The sequence below is a fragment of the Bidens hawaiensis genome, unplaced genomic scaffold (genome assembly GCF_021521415.1).
Source record: "Bidens hawaiensis isolate Kalapana, Puna unplaced genomic scaffold, B.hawaiensis_p1.1 tig00020222_1, whole genome shotgun sequence".
NCBI classification, from domain to species: domain Eukaryota; kingdom Viridiplantae; phylum Streptophyta; class Magnoliopsida; order Asterales; family Asteraceae; genus Bidens; species Bidens hawaiensis.
This window is the reverse complement of record NW_027493075.1, coordinates 64,813-81,500: the sequence shown is the minus strand read 5'-3', so window position 1 is coordinate 81,500 and position 16,688 is coordinate 64,813. Positions and strand designations below refer to the sequence as shown.

Sequence of the window (16,688 nt, the reverse complement as noted above, 5' to 3'; positions counted from 1 at the left end):
GGCTTCAACCCATTTTGTGAAATAGTCTACTGCCACTACCAAAAATTTTACTCGCCCTTGTGCTTGCGGTAGGGGGCCCACAATATCGATGGCCCATTTGTGGAAAGGCCATGCGGAGGTCACCGGAATCAAGTTGTTCTTTGGCCGCATGGTGTTTGGCGCATAGCTCTGACACGCTTTGCATTTTTGGATCTCTTTTAAAGCGTCCAAGTACATGCCTGGCCAGTAGTAACCTGCGCTCATTGCCTTGGCAACCACCATGCGCGGGCCAGCATGTATTCCACAGATTCCTTTGTGTATCTCTCGGATCACATAGCTTGCTTCCTCAGCATCTAGGCATTTCATGAGCGGTCCCAGATAAGAGCGTCGATATAATGTACCATCAAGCAGTTCATAGTTCTGCGACTTATGTCTTATCTTCCTCGCCTGTGCGCGATTGTCCGGTACCTTTCCCTCCTTCAAGAATTCCATTATTGGAGTTATCCATGATGAAGGGTTGTATGAGTTACAAGGACAGATTTCGCTACCACCGACGGGTTGCTCATTACTTCTACCCTGACATCTTTGCCAAAGTGATCAAAGCTGGTTGATGCCATCTTGCTCAGCGCGTCAGCAGATTTGTTTTCACTGCGCGGAATATGAATGATTCTGAAGCAGTCAAATTGCTCGATGAGCTTTTTCGCCTGCTCTAGATATAGAGGCATGGTGTTCTCCTTGGCATCATAAAGGCCATTGACCTGTGCTGCTACCAAGTATGAATCAACATGGGCCTCTAGCTTTTTAACTCCGAATTTGTGCGCGATGCGCAGGCCAGCCAGCAGGGCTTCATACTCAGCCTCATTGTTGGTGCTCTTGAAGTCCAACCTGATGGCGTAAGTATATTCATGATTCTCTGGATCCACCAGTTTGAGGCCTGCGCCGGACCCCTCGTTGTTTGAAGCTCCGTCAGTGAACAATCTCCAAACATTTTCTTCATCATTGGCTCGCGGAGGGTCTACCTCGCGCTGAGCCTCTTCAATTTTTCCTTCGGGGATTTCTGCGATGAAATCAGCTAAGACTTGTCCCTTTATTGTTGGACGGGGCTTATAGGCGATCGTGTGTTCTCCTAATTCCAGCGCCCATTTTGTCAGCCTTCCTGAGAGCGCGGGACGCCGCAAGACTTGCTGGATGTTGTAACCAGTCAGAACTTCAATGGGATGACCATTGAAATATCTATGAAGCTTGCGCGACGCGTGTGTTAGTGACAAAACTAACTTTTCCATGATGGAGTAGCGCGTCTCAGGATCTGTCAGCACCCGACTCACATAGTATACTGGCGTTTGGATTCCCTTGCGAACCACCAACAATACTGCGCCGATGGCGCGCTCTCCTGCTGATAGGTACAATGTCAAAGTTTCACCAGGAAGTGGAGCTGTGAGCGCGGGCAGATTTATCAAACATTCTTTTATCTCACTGAAAGCTTGCTCGGCCTCAGGAGTCCACTTGAATTGGCTTTTCTTTAGACAGTTTTTCAATGTATTAACGAATGGGGTAGATTTGCTTGCATGGTTCGCTAGGAACCTGTTGATTGATACCAATCTCCCATTCAACTTTTGGACTTCTTTCATGGTGGATGGCGAGGGCATGTCAAGGATGGCCTCCACCTTTTCTGGGTTCACCTTGAAACCATCCTTGGTGACCATTACACCTAGAAATTTTCCCTCTTGTACGCCGAAAATGCATTTGCTCGGATTGAGCTTCATGTTAACTTCCTTTAGGCGCCCAAGGGTTTCTTCGATGTCTTTGAGCATTTGTTTTTCCTCCCTGCTTTTGATCACCAAATCATCCACGTAGACTTCTAGGTTTCTTCCAATTTGCTCGCTGAAAACGGTATCCATAAGTCTTTGGTAGGTGGCTCCCGCATTCTTCAAACCAAAGGGCATTTTCGTGTAACAAAAAACACCCTTGTCGGTTCTGAAGGCAGTCTTGTCCTCGTCTTGTGGTGCCATTTGAATCTGGTGATAGCCCTTGTAGGCATCCAGGAAACATTTGAGCTTGAATGGCGCCACGGAGTCCACTTTTGCGTCGATGTTTGGGAGGGGGTAACAATCTTTTGGGCACGCTTTGTTGAGGTCCTTGAAGTCAATGCACATCCTCCACGACCCGTTACTTTTGTTTACCATCACAGGATTGGCTACCCATGTCTGGTATCGTATCGGGCGGATGATGTTTGCGCGCAATAGATCCTCAACTTGCGCATTCATAGCCCTCGCCTTCTCATCCCCCATGACTCTCTTCTTTTGAGCAATTGGCTCTACAGACTTGAACGTGTTGAGAGAATGTTGCCCCAGGTCTCGCGGAACCCCAGTCATATCGGAGTGTTGCCACGCGAAGACCGACATATATGCTGTGAGCAATCTTTTCATTCTCAACCTCGTGTCGTCTGATATCATAGCGCCAATTGTGATTGTTTGCTCCGGGAATTTTGGGTTGAGAATCCATTCCTCTGGCGCGTTGTCTGCCATTGGAAGTTTCATTCTCCCTTCCCGCGGAGTACTTGTCACTGCACACAAATGATCTCGGTATACAAAAGTTACACCTGTTGGTGTTGGGAACCCCAACGCGGCGACGGTATGGCGTTAAATTGGGCAATCGTTCCTCTACCCAAGATCATATTGTGGCAAGAAGTGGTGGGCAAGACCAAGAAGTTGACAACTTCGGCTCGCTTGTGTTTCTCATCCCCCATAGTTAGTTCAAACTGTATTTGACCTAGGGGATGAATGATTTCATTTGAAACACCAGAGATTGGTGCATTCACAATTTCAAGCCTTGCTTGGTCTGCTGGATCCAGCTTTCTGAAACATTGCTCATACATGATGTCTGATTCGCTGCCAGTGTCCACCAGGACTTTTGACACTTCATAATGAGCAATGTGTGTAGTGATGACAAGAGGACTGCTGATAGAAGGGCCTCCCCTGATTCTTGGGAAGATTACTTGTTGCTCGCGCCAATCTCCTTGGATTTGCGCGCTTCTCTTTCTTGATGTTTGCCCTTGCCTTCCTCCCTCGGCTACACAGATTCTTTTGAACTTTTTGTTGGCAGAGGCTCCTTCTGGTTGTTCGTTTTCTGGTCTTGGGTTTTTCACCAGGTGAGCCAGCTTGCCTGATTTCACATCTTTTTCAATTGCATCCTTCAAGTGATGGCATGCATCAGTGTTGTGTCCTGTGGACTTGTGAAACTCACAGTACTTGCCACTGTTTGATGGTCCCTTGTAGTGTAGTGGCTTGGGGCTTTTGAACTGGACATTCTCAGTGCTTAACACTTGTGAAGGCGTTTTAGTGAGGGGAGTCCATATTCTTGGCAGAGGTCTGTTAGGATCTCTGCCGCCTTCCCTTTTATCACCTTCTCCGCGATTACGAATGTCTTTTTGGGGCTGAGGTGAGCTTGGTTGCGCCTGCTTTTCTGCGGGAGAAAGACTGGTTGGTTGCAACCTGGACCATACAGTGTTCTGTTTGCCCCTTCTTTCGCTGCTGCGCGGTGCCTCTGCTTGATGCCCTCTTTCTCTCGCTCTATCTTGGGCAATTTGTTTTTCATTTCTCGCGAAGACTCGCGATGCTTCCATTAGCTTGGCCCAAGTGGTTGGCATGCCATCTCTGCTTACGAGAGCTCGGCGGAGTTGATCACTGCGCGCGCCTTGTATAAACGCCACGCGCAATAGTTGCTCAGTGATACCTCCGATTGCCAGAGACTCCTGATTGAAATGAGTTATGTAGTCTTCAATCGTTTCATCATTCCTGCGCACTCAGTGCATGATGTCATCAGGGTCGCGCGTGTGTCTGCGCTGTTGTACGAAGTGAGCTTGGAACTTTTCCAATAGTTCCTCGAACCCATCGATTTGCCCAGTAGGCAAGCTCTCAAACCAGACACGCGCCGCGCCCGTGAGGCAGCGAGCGAACATGTGACACCATGTTGGCATCGTCCAGCTTTCTAGGTTTCCAGTGTTGTAAAAACCCTGTAAGAAATCGTCTGGATCTGTTGTGCCGTCATATTTGCCCAAACCACTTGGCATCTTGGTTTTGTGCTGAATGGGGGCCTTCGCGATGCGCTCAGTGAATTTTGAATGTTTCACCAAGATGGCTGGCCTGTACGGTGTGGTGACGTCCACTTGCCCTCTCACTGGTGGGCTATATGGTGTGTACAGATCCAGATCGGCTTTGGCTCCAGGCGCCATGTTCACGTGCGCGCGGAGCTGTGAGCCTCCTGCATGAGTATCTCGCGTCTTCCTCATGCTGTGCACTTCTTCATCACTAAACTCGGCGTGTTCAGTGTGAACAGAGTGACCCTCTTCCGGCGCGCGCGCCCTTTTTGTTCCTTGAATGGTTTGCTTGTCAAACGCTAGCCTTTGTGTTAAGTCGGCTAACCTTTTGTGTTTGACCATCTCATTGTACTTGTCTATTAGACGTCGTTGCTCGTTTATGAGCCATTCTTTAGGGTCATTGGTTTCATCTTCTGGACCCATTGGTCCTTTTTGTTTCGCGCCGGTAAGATTTTGGAACGTGAGATCGTCTGGAGGAGTTTCAGTCTGGCCATGAGGAGTTGTGATGAAGGGATGGTTACTGGTGGTGCGCGTAGAATCACGCGGCACCCTCAGAAACTGCTGTCCCTCATTAACATCCTCACGCTCAATATCCTCCAGAACTTGATCGCTGTTACGAACACCAGAAACCATGGTGAAATTTTTTTTAGAGAACTGATGAGATTTTGTTGCCGTTGTAATGTGGATGGCGCCAATGAAGAAACGTAGATCGACTCACTGGTAGATGATCAACTTTCCTCGGGTGTGATTATGCTATTTCACCGACGGTTCTCTGGAATCTGGATTCTTCCACCTACAAAATGAACAGCACCGTAAACTTACCCCTCAGAAAGGACAGAGGGGTCCTCTTTGGGGTAACCCTCCGGTGTGAGAATAAGAATTTGTAGGAGAAGATAATAATCTGATAATAAGGAAATTGGAGTGTATTGCTTAATATAGCTGAATACTGTGTAATAGGGTGTCCCTCTCCTTGTGGAGTTGATGTGGTATTTATAGTGCTAGGGTTTCCAATGATTGGGCTCAGACCCGATTAGGGCCTTTTTGGCCTCCTCCAATTGCTTTGCGCCACGTGTCCTTGGGACACCTGGTGCTTTTTCATTGATTATTCTCTGACCTATGTGCAATCACGTGGTAGCACATGGGTTTTGCTGAGTTGTCCACCTTTCATTGGCAGCTGTCAACATCAGCATATTCTTATTCCTTAAAAAGATACCATCTGGAAGGTTGTCTGACGTGCACAATCAAGGTTGCCCTAATCCTGATTTGGATAAGGACGAGGTTGATTATGTGCATGTGTGATATGCGCCTATCCTGAGGATGCGCGAGGTCTTCTCTTTATTCTCACGCGCAGATGTTTCATGCGCAGATGTGATATGCACAAGCATGTGATATGCGCCACGCGCGGATGCGCCACGCGCGGATGTGATATGCGTGAGCATATATGGTGCGTGAGCATATGTGATGCGTGAGCATATGTGATGCCTGAGCATATGTGATGCATGAGCATATGTGATGCCTGAGCATGTGATGCATGAGCATATGTGATATGCGTGAGCATATGTGATATGCACCATGCGCATAGGTTTTGGCTTTGTGCCTTCATAATGTCTTGATTTCAAGCCTCTTGTCTATATCTTGTGGGTTGACCCGCCTCGCTCGGTGTTGAGGCGGGTACATACCTCTTCAGAGATGTTGCAGACAATGATACAAGGCATAGTTACTTGCCACCACAGGAGGTCATTTTTCTACCGGAATGACGGTCTTGTGGAGGTTTTATTTAGATTATGTTATAATTTCAAGATTTCTGTTGTGTTGCAAGATAATAATAGTATTCTGCTGGTTCATAATCATTTTTAGTTTGTAGGAGATTTTAAATGGACCTTTTTATGCTATGTCTATACTTTTTAAATGAGTTTATTTGATGGCATCCAGCTTTTTGGTAATGTAGTCAAAGTAGACCATACTCAAGTTAATCTGTTGATGTAGTTGATACATATGCTCTGGTTCTTGCTTAAGAACATGGTTTTAGACTTTAGTTTAACTGTACGAATGATCGAGTTATCAACATGGCTTTAATTTTACTACAACGCGACTGTAAAACGCAAATGAACAAACAATTTTTTTGAGTTGGCATGCTCTATGTTATGAAATATGCATTACAAGTAAAAAAGAAAAATGGTTTTTGGATGTTGTTTACACATTATCTATACTATATATAATACATGAGTTATGGACAAATTAAGACACTTAGATTTTAAGGGTTTTACAACTTGTAATGCATAAGATATACCTTATAAAGCATGTAAGATAAGGACAAACTTGTCCATTACAAAAATATGCTTTGAAATAGTTTTAACATTGCCCCCTCAACTTTAGTTAAGTTTTGTAAATTTAAGAAATAGTTATAACATTGGCCCCCTCATCTTTACCCATATGTTTTATTAATTTCAATTTTAAACCAACTTTCCACCAACGATTTTTAAACTACCAAAACTTTTTCATAGGTTAATTTTTTTTTAAAAAAAAAATTGCACCATAATAACGGACATTTTATTGTCTTTAATTTGGGTATGGTATTGCTATAGTTTTTTTTTTTCAATTAAAAAAATTAGCATTTTACGTATAGGTGTTCACAATTCGGTTTTGACGGTTTTTAAGTTAAACCGTGAGTCAAACCCTTAGTAAGATCTTTTGTCGTTGAATACCAAAACCAAACTATTGAAAATTGAAACCAAATTGTTACTAACTGTTTGGTTTCACGTATTGAGCTTCAATAATAAATTTACCGCCCGGCTCGGTTTTTATGGCAGTCTTTCGGGTCAAACCGCAAACCAAACCTCCGGTTTAAAATTTAGAAACCGATCGACCAAAAGTCAAAAGAAAAAACCAACTATGAAATTAAACCGATAATTGGTTTAAACGGTTTAAAGGATTCAAATGAACAATGAACATCCATAACTGTTACGTGATTACAAGGATTTTGCGTTTCCCGACGCATTGTGCGGGCACATGTCTATATATGATAGAGGAGTGAGGGACCTCTTAAAAATTTTAAGAGGTACATTATTTGATACTTATAGTACAATCAACAATGCATAAAAATTTAAGAATTTGGGTTTCATATGGTATTTTGGTTATATGATCTACGGTTGACTATTTAGTTTTGAAATTACAATAATGGTCCTCCAACTTTAGTCAAATTTTATTAACTTATTAAATAGTTACAAATAGCGGCAATAACTTTTCATACGTTAATATTTTCTTAAAAAAATTACACCATAAAAACGAGGATTTTACTTCTTTAATTTGAGTATGATTTTGCTATAGTTCTTTTTTTAATTTTAAAAAAATAACATGTTACATAATAACTAGTTAGTCCTGAAAAATTGGTCTAGCGGGTCCGAGTCATGGGTCAGAACGTATGGGTTAGGGTCCGAATGGGTAAGAACGAGTTACGCGCGTACCCCGCCGCATCGCGCGGACACTCGGCTAGTAACAGTAAAATTAATGCGAATAAATATATCTTGCATTTGATGATATGTGGTAACACGCGTGTCACACATATGTCTAATGTGAAAAGTTGTTATATGCTTAAGTCGTATGTATTGAATGATATATATATATATATATATATATATATATATATATATATATATATTAAGTTTCTTGTCATCAGCGCCTTTTTTTTCTTTTTTTTTATCCATCAACCTTAGGGTTTTTAATTATTTACCCAATTACCCCACATAGCTACTAACACAAACAAAACATACAGTACAGCAGACAAACGAAACAACATTTAGCAAACCCTAACTGCCCAACATTCCACCATCAAGCACTTGAACTCCGACAATCCGCCTCCGTGTGCCGCCGGCCGTCATTCTTTCACCCGCCGTCCTCCTCTCCATCTCTCCTAGTCTCCATCTCTTCTTCACTTCAGTCTTCAAGGTAAGGTATTTGATATATTCAATATTTTGTTGTTTTGCTTCAATTATTTTTGTTTATTTATTAAAATTATAATTAGAAAGAATGATTATGTTGAAGTTTTTAATTGAATTAGAAAATTAGTGATCTTTACATTTGATTTGTAGGCATTATGAATATTAAAAGATATTTCTCAAGTGAACCATCAAACATTCAATCATCATCTTCAAGTAGTAAACAACCCTCAAGAATAGATTTGGATGATCTTCCATGGGATCCTTCGGAAAGGAAACCAATTTCTTCTTATCATCCAAGTCAAAAAGATGAAATTAGACGAACTTATTTGCTTAGAGGTCCATGTCAACCCATAGAGCATGAGTTTCCACAAATAGATTTTAGTGGTAAAGCAAGACATTTTAATAAGGATTGGTACACACAAAATCATGGGAATTGGTTGGAATATAGTGTCAAAACGGATAAAGTGTGTTGGTTATATTGTTGCTTGTTTAAGGAAATTGGACACAATGATGCTTTTGTGAGTGAAGGGGTACGGTGTTGGCATAGAATCTCAAGATTTACAACTCATGTCTGTAAATGCAATAGTTTACACGACAAAGCACGTAAAAAAGGGGAAGACTTACTTAACCAAGTTCAATCTGTACATGTGGCACTTGATAAAAAAAACTGATAAAAACATAAAAGAATATAGAATTCGATTAAGTGCTTCGATTATAGCTACTAAAGGATTGTTGAATGGTGCGTTATCTTTTCGTGGTCATGATGAGTCGGAAATATCTCTTTATAGAGGACATTTCATAGAGCTTTTAAAATTATTTGGAGTAATAAATGAAGAAATTGATAAAGTTATATTAAGCAATGCTCCGAGGAATAACCAAATGACAGCTCCATCAATCCAAAAAGAGATTTGTAATTGTTTCGCAGCAGAAGTATTAAAGAAGATATTTGATGAACTTGGTGATGATTTCTTTTCCATATTAGTTGATGAATCGAGGGATGTTTCTAAAAAGGAACAAATGGCTATGGTATTGAGATATGTTGATAAATTTAGATTTGTGAAAGAGCGATTTGTTGGCCTTGTTCATGTAATGGAAACAACCGCGTTATCTATTAAGAAGGCAATTCATGAATTATTTGCTCACTACAATTTGAGTTTGAGTAGGATTAGAGGCCAAGATGGTGCAAGAAACATGTCCAATGAGTTTAATGGTTTGAAAGCTTTGATTTTGAAAGAAAATTCATCGGCATATTTTGTTCATTGTTTTGCTCACCAACTTCAACTTGTTGTTGTGGCTCTTGCAAACAAACATCATGAAATTTTTAAATTTTTTAATGAAGTATCAAGTTTAGTAAATGTTGTTGGTGCATCTTGCAAGCGGGTAGATTTGATAAGAGAAAGTTAAAGAGAAAGATTGGGATTGAATCCGGAAGTTGAAATTGGAAGTGGACAGAATCAAGAACTGTCACTTGCAAGAGCCGGAGATACGCGTTGGAGTTCTCATGAAAAAACGATGACCCGATTGCTTTCTTTATATCCTAGTTTTATTGACGTGCTTGAATATATAGAAAATTCGGGAGAAATTGATGCTCACAAAAGTCAAGCAAATGGACTTCAATTATACATGAGAACATTTACGCTGTGTTCCCAAGTTTAAATTAATGAGAGAAGAGAAAAGAAGGGAAATTAAGACAGAAAAGAAAGGAAAGAAAAGAAAATGATATCGTGTTCCCGAGTTTAATGAAAAGAAGAGAAAAGGAAAGAATATTAATCATTTTATGTGTTCCCGAGTAGAGAGGAATAGAAAAGAAAGTTACAGTTTTACCAATTTTGTGGGTTATCTCTTCTCTCCTCTCCATATCTTTCCAATTTGGAAAGAAATATAAATACACTAAAAACCTCTTCTGCTCATTTCTCTTCTCTTCTATTCTTTTCATTAAAAAAACTTTGGAACACCAATTTTGTTTATTTCTCTCCAAATCTTTTCTCTCCTCTCGTTAAATTAAACTTTGGAACACAGCGTTACTTTTGTGTTTTATCTACATTTGATGAAGCACATTTTGGGTGTTACTAACACATTGTGTGAAGCACTTCAAAGAAAAGATCAAGATATATTGAATGCGATTAAGCTAGTCAAAACTACTAAAGAAGAATTACAAACCTATCGACTTGAAGGTTTTGACTCATTTTTTATAGATGTCGCATCCTTTTGTGACAAGTATGATATTGAAACGGTTAATATGGAAGCCGCTTATGTTGACCCGAAAAATTGAAGAAAGAAGACCGGCATCACTAATCGTCACCATTATGTGGTTAACAATTTTAACACGGTTCTCGATATGCAAATTCAAGAGCTTGGTAACCGTTTTAACGAGGTAACCACTAACTTGCTTACTTATATGAGTTCTTTGAGCCCGTGTCTTAATTTTGGAGCCTTTGATAAACTAAATTTGCTAAAGTTGGCCGAGATGTATCCATGTGATTTTAATTTTGATGAAAAAGACAAGCTTATCTATGAACTCGGCACCTACATTGCTAATGTGAAAGAAGATACACGCTTTGACAACTTGAATGGGGTAAGTGAGCTTTCCAAAAAGATGGTGGAAACAAGAAAACACATCTATTTCCCGTTGGTCTATCGTTTAATAAAGTTATCGTTAGTTTTACCGGTTGCAACGGCGAGTGTTGAAAGAAGTTTTTCTTCAATGAAGCATTTGAAGACGGAATTGCGTAATAGGATGGGTGATGGATTCTTGAACGATGCTTGTATTTGTTACATTGAAAGAGAGTTCCTTCAACAAGTTACGATTGAAGATGTGATGCAACGTTTCCAAAAGATTAAAACTCGTAGAGAACAACTATAAGTAAGTTCTTTTTTTTTTAATTTTAAAAAGACAATCGTATCTTTATTATGTATGTTATCCTTTATGTTATCCTTTCTATGACGATGTTTGTTTGTTTTTTTTTTTTGTTAATTTATCGTATTTATGTTATGTAATAACCTTACCTGACCCAAACCGTTGAATCGACCCGAAATTTTTTATGACCGGTCATATAAAATTAGAGCATTTAAAAAAATGAACCCATTGGAAAAAATCCTGGATCCGCCACTGTACTCATCCAACCCGTGTTTCTTCATTATTTTAACTAAAAATTAAATATCTAATAGTATTGTGAAATTCTTTTTTAAAATAAATGTAAACGTAAGTGATGATTTGGACATGTAATGATGGTTTGAGAAGATGTATTGTTGGAGTAAAAATTATGGTTTTTAAGAAAGCTGATGTAACATTAATGGGACTTGTTTAAATAAAAAACTATTGAGATAATCTAACCAGCTGGCGAAAGTTTAATAATAAAAAATTGGACTAAATAAGACCAAAACACAATCCTAAAGGTCAAGAAACCAGGCCGGTCTTTGGTGAAAGTCTAGCTTCGGTTTTTACCGTCTAGTTTGGTGTCAAAACAAGTTAACAATATTCACGATCCATTGTTTTTTTCAAGGTTAATATTTGTTATCAAATAATAACAGTGCTAACTAAATGATCAATATTCCATTTGAAATATAAACCATAACATGTATTCATGGATCATCTCAATTTCACACCTCTTAACTTTGTTGAGACAACAAATTTAGCAAAAACCGGTCAAATTTCAAATGCCATTATAACCGAGGAAGATTTGCAAATTATATAGTATGATTATGACTTTATGAGTGGTTGTGAGTAGAGGATAGAGAAAATGTTGTATTGAAAAGTTAAATTTGTGGTTTCACTTTTCATACCGTATAATTGTTTAATATTTTCTAAAAGTGGTTGTGAACGGAGGAGAGATAAAATATAATGATAATGGTATAAAAATATTATTTAATTGAACATGAGAGAAAAAATACAGTGATTTTTAATGTAATTATATGATACATGATAAGAAATGGGCTAGCAATGCTCTAAAATCTAAACTCATTATGGTACTAAATGTGGTGGTGATAATATTAAAAATGGTGTTGGATATTGCTTATAAACTATCTCCAGCAACTTATATATTAATCTTTATCTTAATTAGACTCAGAATCACAACATAAAGCATCATAAGCAAAACATAATTTACTCGAGTTAACCCGTTTTTCAGTAAATGAGTCATATATAATTGTCATCTCTAGCGTGGTATGGGCGATACAAGCACAGAGAAGGACACGAGATTTTTAGATGTAGCATGACAATCATTAATATGTTTAAATATTTCATGTTAAACATCAATATTGATTAAGTTTAGATTACTAAAATATTATCTAATCTTGAATCATCATGTTACGCACTGATCTATGACTGCTGCACAAGCACAAAGTGTGTTACCATATGAAGATGTGAAGGTTAAGTGTTAGATATAATCAAATATCATATATGTAATTTGTTTAACAACGAAATGTTAGCCTTTACAGAGATTAAAATCTCCAACGAAATTTTTTTTTATAACTTTTTTTATATTTTTATCATGGCTCGAACTTTAAATATTCTATACAAATAGTCCCTTAATGAGTAGAAAGACGAATTTACCCTCGTGTGCCTTGCACATGACCATATTTAACGAAAAAATTAACTAGGTTAGTGTTAAAGGACGTAACATAAAAAAAATTTGAAATGTGATGTATAACTTTTGCTATTTCTTTTGCTAAATAACGTCAATTGAAAAAGACGTTCAAACATAAATGACGTCTTTTGCTATTTTGTCTAAATTTTTTTAAGAATAAAATGTTACACTCTACAGGAATTAAATCCCAACTTTTTTTTAATCCTACGTTCTAAAATTATATAAAGGCATAAAGCGTTCAGTTAAATAAAATGACACACATTTAATTAATTCTTAATCTTTATTTTCCATTTTGTTATTAATATTGGTATCTATATCTATATTACATACAAAACAAAGGAAAAAAATGGTAAATGAAACATCCTTAATAATTAAATGCACAGCAGCTCCGTTCCCGTCCAAGCCATCTCCGGCGTGTTGTTCGGCCAAAAATATATAATGCCATCTTAAATTCCAATCGTTCCGTCTACCCTCCATGAATCCCCCATCTGTTTCAAACTTTCAATCGATATTAACTTCCACCATGGATAAGATCATAATAATAATAATAATAATATCTCATCTCTATATTAGTGATTATATTTAACACATAATTTGTTGTTAGGATATTCTTGTTGATAACCATGGCAGAGGAAGAAAATCATGCTGAGTTGAAGGATGTAAGATTATGCTTTTGTATTTCTTTATACTTTATACCAATTGATGGCATCATATCATATCATTGTTAATTATAATTATATGTTCAAGATCCTGTTATATATTTTGAACAATTGATTGAGGAAACCGATAACTTATCTGGTAAATGAGTTAGTTTTTTCCGAATTTTATGGATTTTTTTTTGACGTTTAGCGGTTTAGGTACTCGGTACTTGGGGATTGGCTTGGGATATTTGGAGGGACGGAATGAAGATTACCCAATTGGTTCGGTTTAGTTTTATTAGTTTTTGGTTTTGGTTTGGTTTTAGTTTTTTTATTGTTTTTCGTTTCATTTCTATTTCGATTTTTCCGTCTATTGTTTCTTCGGTTCGAGTTCCTCAACTGCAAGAAAAAGAGCGGTCAGGAGGAAGATTTGGAAGTGGTGGTAGGTTTGCTCGGGTTTTACAATAACATAAAACAAAACAGTAGGTTTTTGTTTTGGTTCAACTGTTTGGTTTGTTATTCTTTTTTTTTTTTCCGGTTTCATGCACGCTCCTATATATGAGACTAATTTGTAAATCTCGTATGCTAACAGAATATTTAGAACTACTTTTCTTTCAAGAAGTCCATATATGGCTACCGGATGGAGCATGAATATTCTGTACATGGTCTCCAAGCGAAGACGGATCTGGTAAGTTATTTATGGCAACTTCTGGGTATGAAGGCGAATTTCTATGGTTTCATGATTTCCAGTTTAACAATTGATAATTTGTGTTGTGACACAGGTATAGATGTCAACACACATGACGATAGCCAGGTAAACTTAACTGTTTTTACTTGTAGTTTTTATATTCAGCAACTTAGTTGTTCATGATTTCCAGTTTAACAAATTGTTGTTAGCACATGAGATTGTTGATTGTAATCACTTAATAATATAATTTCAACTTAATTGTTTATTAGTATGTTTATAACGTGGTGATACGTAATTGTTGATATACGCTTTCAATATTAGGTTTTTTTTAATTGTTCAATTATTTGCTTTGTAACATGGATTTTGGTGTTAATTTAGTAAATTCAAGTATTTAACTATAAAAAATGAACAGGAATCAGTATTTTGTTGATGTATGACTATATATTTTTAGTTTATTTTATATTGTTTGTTGCATCAGTTACTGAGCAAACATATCACAGGTTTTTATAGAGATTAGACTTAATATTAGATAACCTTCACCTAAATCCATTGGCTCAAAATGAAACTGAATTAGTGTTCAACCCACTTTGCGTTTGTATCTCATCAAAATGATAAGGTCCTTCTTGATTTGTGGTACAGGGCATCACTGATTTGCAGAAATAAAAATACTTGCATTAGAAAAATTTGTATATTTCTCATATTAAAGAAATGAAAAATGTTGAACATTTACATAAAGAAAGTGCTAATTAGAGGATATGCCAGCAAATGCTTCTAATGCTCACTGTGCTAAAAAGTAAGTTCAATTAACTATTAGCTATTTGTAGAATAAGCTGCAAAGAGGATATTCTATACTTGAGCCACTCTATAAACTCAGCAAAAGAGGAAGTTGATGGGTTGTTACATGAGTTAGTGGCTGCATTAAAGAAGAATTATGGAGCAAAAGTCCTCATTTAGGTCCTTCAACCTGTTTATGGAAATTTTTGGCTTAATTTAATTTAGGGGTGTGCAAGAATTGGTCCGACCCGAAATTACTTGAAAACCGAACCGAAAATTAACCGAAACTGAGACCAATATGTTAATTCAGGCTGGTCTTCGATTTTCATATATATGAGAAGTCGGGTTCGGGTCGGTCCTGGACCTAGGGAAACCGAAAGAAAATGAACCGACCCGACTTCTAATGATTTTCAAATTTCGACATGATTTACAGCGAGGTTGAATCACACGTATCCAAGTCTCAACCCAGTGCAACACAATTTAATTCAAACAGTTTACGGCGTGATTATGGAGTTATTAGATTCAAAGGTAAGAAAGATGAATGTATATTTGTGTAATTTGGTTGACGGAGAAAGACATTTAATTAAATAAGGTTTTGGACTTCAAATAATTTATAAACCAGAAAATCATTTTTAATAATTCCAGCCTTCATTTCTTTCCTCACGGAAAATAAGACAAATAGATCAAAGCGATATACAAGGCTAGAGACCGGTTTTCTAATCTTCTTAATCATCATCGTCTTCTTCATTTATTCACCCAGTCGGTGTCGGTTAAACAATGAAAACCGAAGAACCGAACCCGAAATACACCGGTACCCGAAACGACCTTGTAGGTCCGGTCGTTGGTCCTGGATTTTATGTTGATTTTGGTCTCGGGTCGGGTGGGGTCGGGTCGGTTTCACACCTTTGCTCAGCCCTAGTTAAGTTTGTCCTTTGAACTTTATCTTCCCAGGAGGTAGCTGAATGTTTATGGTGTTTTTTTTATTGGTATTTACTTTCAATTGCTGCAATCAGATATTTAAAAGCAAACAAGAACGACTTATCGACCCTAGAATTCATACACGGATTTAGTCAGGTATTCAAATCAGCAGTTAAAGAATGATTCTAATTTGAAACTTTGTCATAGATGGTAACTAGATATATTAGTTTTGCCATATATAAAGTAGCCACTTGTGTGACAGTCCAATGCCAAAACTTTCAGCAAATGATTTGCCAATGAGTGTTGGAGGACTCAAGAGTAGTTAAAGGTACAGTAAGGAAGGATTTACGGGCAAGGGCAAAACGGAAATTTTAAAAGATTAAATGAATCAAAGAATCACAGTTCAGTGAAGGAAGGTAGAGCATTGTCCTTATTTTTAACAAACCTGAACCTCAATGACCATGATCATGGCACTGATGTAGCTTCAAGTAACAAACATTTTAATTTGAATGGATAAACATTAAAGATAATGTAACACATTTTCAGAACTTTTTATAGTGCGAAAATAATTGGAGAAACATGTGATATTTCAATCGATGAATCATGAAGATTTGGTTTTAAAGCAACAATAGTTGCTGTCATATCTAATCATGGCTCCTTTGTTTCTCTAACTCCAATCGGAGGTACATGAACAAACAAATATCATGGTTTAACGTTATTTAGAACGTCCTCAACAATCGAAAGAGTGGTACCATTGTTACAAGTTGGCTAAGTTGGGTACACTTCAAAGTATAAGCATGTGGGCTTGGAAAATTGTAAGGGTTTCTCCAAAGTAATATCCAACATCGAATGAGGTTGAAACAAAGAAAAGGATAAAAACATTCGAAAGTGGCGAAGTTAGTACTCGTGGTTTGGATGCACGTTGTAACATTGACCTTAATTAGAGAATTTTGTTCTTGAAGAGCTGGTGGAGACTCAACGCTCCATCAAAAGGAACTAGGGGCGACCGCAATACGTAGAATTTTAGAGGTTTTGTTTATATATATATATATATGTGTGTGTATTATAGAT

At 37.9% G+C, this 16,688-nt stretch overlaps 2 protein-coding genes across 2 annotated transcripts; both read left to right on the top strand.

Moving 5' to 3' along the window:
* Positions 1-8,580: 8,580 nt before the first annotated feature.
* LOC143560113 (uncharacterized) lies at positions 8,581-10,285 on the top strand. The gene is made up of 2 exons (XM_077048490.1): positions 8,581-9,393; positions 10,067-10,285. The coding sequence occupies exons 1-2, from the start codon at positions 8,581-8,583 to the stop codon at positions 10,283-10,285; spliced, it is 1,032 nt and encodes a 343-aa protein (XP_076904605.1).
* Positions 10,286-10,351: 66 nt separating this feature from the next.
* On the top strand, positions 10,352-10,876 carry LOC143560112 (uncharacterized). Its single transcript, XM_077048489.1, has one exon. The coding sequence runs from the start codon at positions 10,352-10,354 to the stop codon at positions 10,874-10,876; it is 525 nt and encodes a 174-aa protein (XP_076904604.1).
* The last annotated feature ends 5,812 nt before the right edge of the window (positions 10,877-16,688 follow it).

Excerpts from the sequence above, each read along its gene's own strand:
- LOC143560113 (XM_077048490.1), top strand. The coding sequence starts at position 8,581 with ATGTCTGTAAATGCAATAGTTTACACGACAAAGCACGTAAAAAAGGGG. Across the intron at positions 9,394-10,066 it reads TTGGTGCATCTTGCAAGCGG|CACATTTTGGGTGTTACTAA; the intron begins GTAGATTTGATA and ends CATTTGATGAAG.
- LOC143560112 (XM_077048489.1), top strand. The coding sequence starts at position 10,352 with ATGCAAATTCAAGAGCTTGGTAACCGTTTTAACGAGGTAACCACTAAC.